Source organism: Cucumis melo, chromosome 5 (assembly GCF_025177605.1).
Source record: "Cucumis melo cultivar AY chromosome 5, USDA_Cmelo_AY_1.0, whole genome shotgun sequence".
NCBI classification, from domain to species: Eukaryota; Viridiplantae; Streptophyta; class Magnoliopsida; order Cucurbitales; family Cucurbitaceae; genus Cucumis; species Cucumis melo.
Genome location: NC_066861.1, coordinates 25,381,845 through 25,385,685, shown reverse-complemented (window position 1 = coordinate 25,385,685; position 3,841 = coordinate 25,381,845). Strand labels below are relative to the sequence as shown.

At 34.1% G+C, this 3,841-nt stretch overlaps 1 protein-coding gene across 1 annotated transcript; it reads left to right on the top strand.

Moving 5' to 3' along the window:
• The first annotated feature begins 465 nt into the window (after positions 1 to 465).
• LOC103493428 (tetraspanin-8) lies at positions 466 to 3,622 on the top strand. The gene is made up of 2 exons (XM_008454146.3): positions 466 to 1,409; positions 3,075 to 3,622. Exons 1-2 carry the CDS (start codon positions 903 to 905, stop codon positions 3,375 to 3,377), a joined length of 810 nt encoding a protein of 269 aa, XP_008452368.1. The 5' UTR covers positions 466 to 902; the 3' UTR covers positions 3,378 to 3,622.
• Positions 3,623 to 3,841: the final 219 nt, after the last annotated feature.

The window sequence follows — 3,841 nt, the reverse complement described above, 5'->3', positions numbered from 1 at the left end:
ATTATTATCATTAATTATTGAAAAGAGGTAAGAAGAATGTTCCTAAACAAAAAAGAAATAGGAAAGTAAAGAGAGCTTTTCTTCGTACGATAGGAAAAAAAAAAAGTAAGATACTTAAAATTTTATTCTCACGTTATTTTTTAATTACTAATGACAAAACTGCAAGTTATTTACGACATATAACAAAAGTTTAGTATTTATCAATAATAAATACTAATAGATTCTTTTAATGTCCATCAATGAAAGAATCTAAAATTTTATCACTTATGTCTATTTTATTATATTTAAAAATGGCCTAATTTTAATAGTGTAAAAATTAATATTTCGTTTAAAATTGTAAAAATATATAAAATGAAACTTATAATATAAGACCAAAAATATATTTTAATATAGTTGTAAATGCCTCTTACTTTCATCGTGTTGGAATAAAAGGATTCATGCTTATGTTGCTTTGGTATCTTTTTCAGATTGTTCTTTGATCGAGAAAAGTATTATCTCCATCATTCTTCGATGAAAATGTTAGACAAACTATACTGACGTTGTTTTGCTTAAAAAAATATTTTAAAATTATATATATAATTATTTTTTAAAAATATTATGTATGCATAAAATTCAAATTTAATATATAGGTTTTAAAATATTAAAGTTTAAGAAAGAGAAAAGATTTGACCCTAAACCCAACTAACAAAGAGGAAGAGATCCCTCAGAAGCAAGAAGCAAAAAGAAAAAAGAAAAACCACGTGGCATTCATTCATAGCGAGTTTCCAAAATCACACTATTTCCATAATCGCTCTATTTCTCTCCATTTTCTTCTTTCTTCTTCTTCTTCTTCTTCTTCTTCTTCAAAACAGTCTGAAAGATTTTCTCCCCTCATTTTACTTCACCACTCCAAATTCTTCACAATGCCTCGAATCAGCAACAACCTCGTTGGAATCCTCAACTTCGTCACCTTCTTACTCTCGATCCCAATTCTCTGGGCCGGCGTTTGGCTCAGCAAACAAGGAAGCACCGAATGTGAGAAGTATTTAGACAAACCCATTATCATCATCGGCGTTTTTCTCTTGTTGGTTTCTCTCGCCGGTCTTCTCGGTGCTTGCTGTCGAATCTCATGGCTTTTATGGGTCTACCTTCTTGTTATGTTTGTTCTTATTGTTATTCTCTTTGCTTTCACCATTTTCGCTTTTGTCGTCACTAACAAAGGCGCCGGTGAGGTCTTGTCTAATCGGGGTTATAAGGAGTATAGGCTTGGGGATTACTCTGGTTGGTTGCAGAAGAGAGTGAACAATAATAAAAATTGGAATAAAATCAAGAGCTGCTTGATTGATGGGAAGATCTGTTCTACCTTTGCTGATAAGTATATTAAGGATACTGTTGAACAGTTTTATCAGGAGAATTTGTCTGCTCTTCAGGTATGATCAACCAATGAATTTGGGAATTGGTTTGATGTTTTGAAGTAGAACCCAGATTTTTTTTTAAACTTTGTTTCTGTTTCAGCTTGAATCTGGGTTTTTTATGATTATCATTTATCTCTGGTTTTGAATTGTATCTTATAGATAGAGATCTGTTGTGTTGATCTTTAATGCATATAAATCTGTTCTTTTGAGTTTCTTTGTTTTTATCTTTTTGGTCGTAAATTCAAATTTTGATTTGAACTTTAAAGGGAATCCATATGCTTGTTGTGCAAAGTTTTTATTACATGGTTATTTTGAAATACATTTTCTTCTGTTGTTCTTTTCACTTTCTCAAAAAGTTAATCATCTTTAATTTAGGGGCATCATTTAAGCGAAAAAGGTTAGGGATATATTTATTCTTTGTCACCAATTATTTCTGTCATACTCATATCACCATATTACCTTTATGCTTTGTTGACCTTTTTGTTTGTTGATTTTCTATTTTTTGACACTTTCTGGGTCTAGATCTATCATCTAGGTACCTCCTTTTAATCAATATTGGTTCGAGAAAATTTGAGTTTGGATTTTCTAATTGGACATGGAACTTTGCTTCTGGGAGTGCTGTTACTTTGCAGGAAATTTGTGGGCGTGTGTATGTTAGTGTAGATTCTTTGCTGAATACTAAATTGTGTGTATAAACAAGATTGGGATCTTATGATATTTGGCCAATACATGCATGTGGTATTCATAGTCTAATAATCATAACCTATTTCATGACTTAGTTTGCTTGCAATTCTTTTTCAACCTTTTTTAAATCGACTGTTCAGTATTGATGAGCAACTCTCGAGAATAGGATCTAACAACCTTCTTGAGGAACAAGGCTTTTAGACATAATGCTCAAAAACCCCAAAACCAATTTTATCTCCACCCTTAAGATAGACTGGATTACAGATTACTCAGAAGATCAAACAAAGCTTGTGGTTCTCGTCAACCCTTGCTCTTTGACTCACTCCACAAGCAAGATCGATCAAGTTGAGCATGAACGATTTTGAATGTGCAACCTAAACTTCATAGAATTGCAAAGGAACTTTTGTACGTTGAGTAAAAGCTCAAAAGCTATGTTACTACACTTCTCTCCAGGGAGTTTGTCGTGATTCCATTTTGATGCATGCTTCAAATATCTCCTCATTCACCTCAACAACCCCATCACTGGAATCTTCCTTTGAGCGAGCTTTGTTTGATCGTTTCTTTTTGCTTTTCAGCTTTAATAAGAGTGACATACCTTTGATAGAAATTTCTATGAATGGATTCATAACTTGAGGGAAAATGTACTTGTTCAGTGTACACAACTGCTCGAAAATCATTCCTTCTGTTCATTGATATTCTTGCTTTTCAGGTTGACTGGGATTCCAGCGGTTCTAGACTTGAACTTTTGATTCGTGGATTTCAGTGGAGGCTTAATAAGTTAATAGTGTGCATATGCATATTCTTGTTTGATTGTTGTTGATGAATATCACACTCCATGAGTACCAAGTCGTGTTCTTATTTTTACGTTATTCCCTCCATTTCTAGTTACAAAATTGGACATCTTATTTTTGTTTATGTTTGATTTTTCTAGCTCATGGATCATGTTCTTCATATATTGAATGTTGATCAGTTTCTAATTTTTGTTCTAACGTGCAGTCGGGTTGCTGTAAACCTTCCAATGACTGCAATTTCACTTATGTGAGCCCAGTTGTCTGGAACAGGACTGCTACAAACTCGCCCAACCCGGACTGTAATTTGTGGGAAAATGATCCCAATGTTCTGTGCTTCAATTGCCAGGCTTGCAAGGCTGGGTTGCTTGATAATATTAAGAGCAACTGGAAGAAGGTTGCTGTTGTGAACATTGTATTTCTCGTCTTTCTCATTATCGTCTACTCGGTTGGCTGCTGTGCTTTCCGGAACAACAGAGAGGACCATGCTTATCAACGGCAATGGAAGTGATCTCAAGCCATAGTTCTGTAAGCATTCTCGTTGTTTAGTTTGCCCTTTTCTCGAATTCCCCTCGATGTATATTGTTTTTCTCCCCTCCCTTTTTGGAGGTCGTGATTTTGTTTGTTTGACTTTGATCTGCTGTTTTCTTTGGAGATATGATGATTTGTAGTGTTGACATTGATTGTCTCTCTCTGTTCTTCCATTTTGTGAATGTTGGTTAGATTCTGGTTAGTGTAACATGATTTTTTGTGTAATGTCTTGGAATCCAAACCTTTAATCCAAAAGAACAGAAACAAACTAAAACACTCATTGCCCCTATTTGGTGGATATAGAGAAAATATCTCCAATTAGTAACGAACGGGGAAAGACTACAGGTTCTGTTATAGTCAATTAGCCAACCCCAAGTCTCACTTTCTACCTTTAAAGTAAACGACGATGAATGTTACAAGAGGAAGGTTCGTTCTAGGTCGATT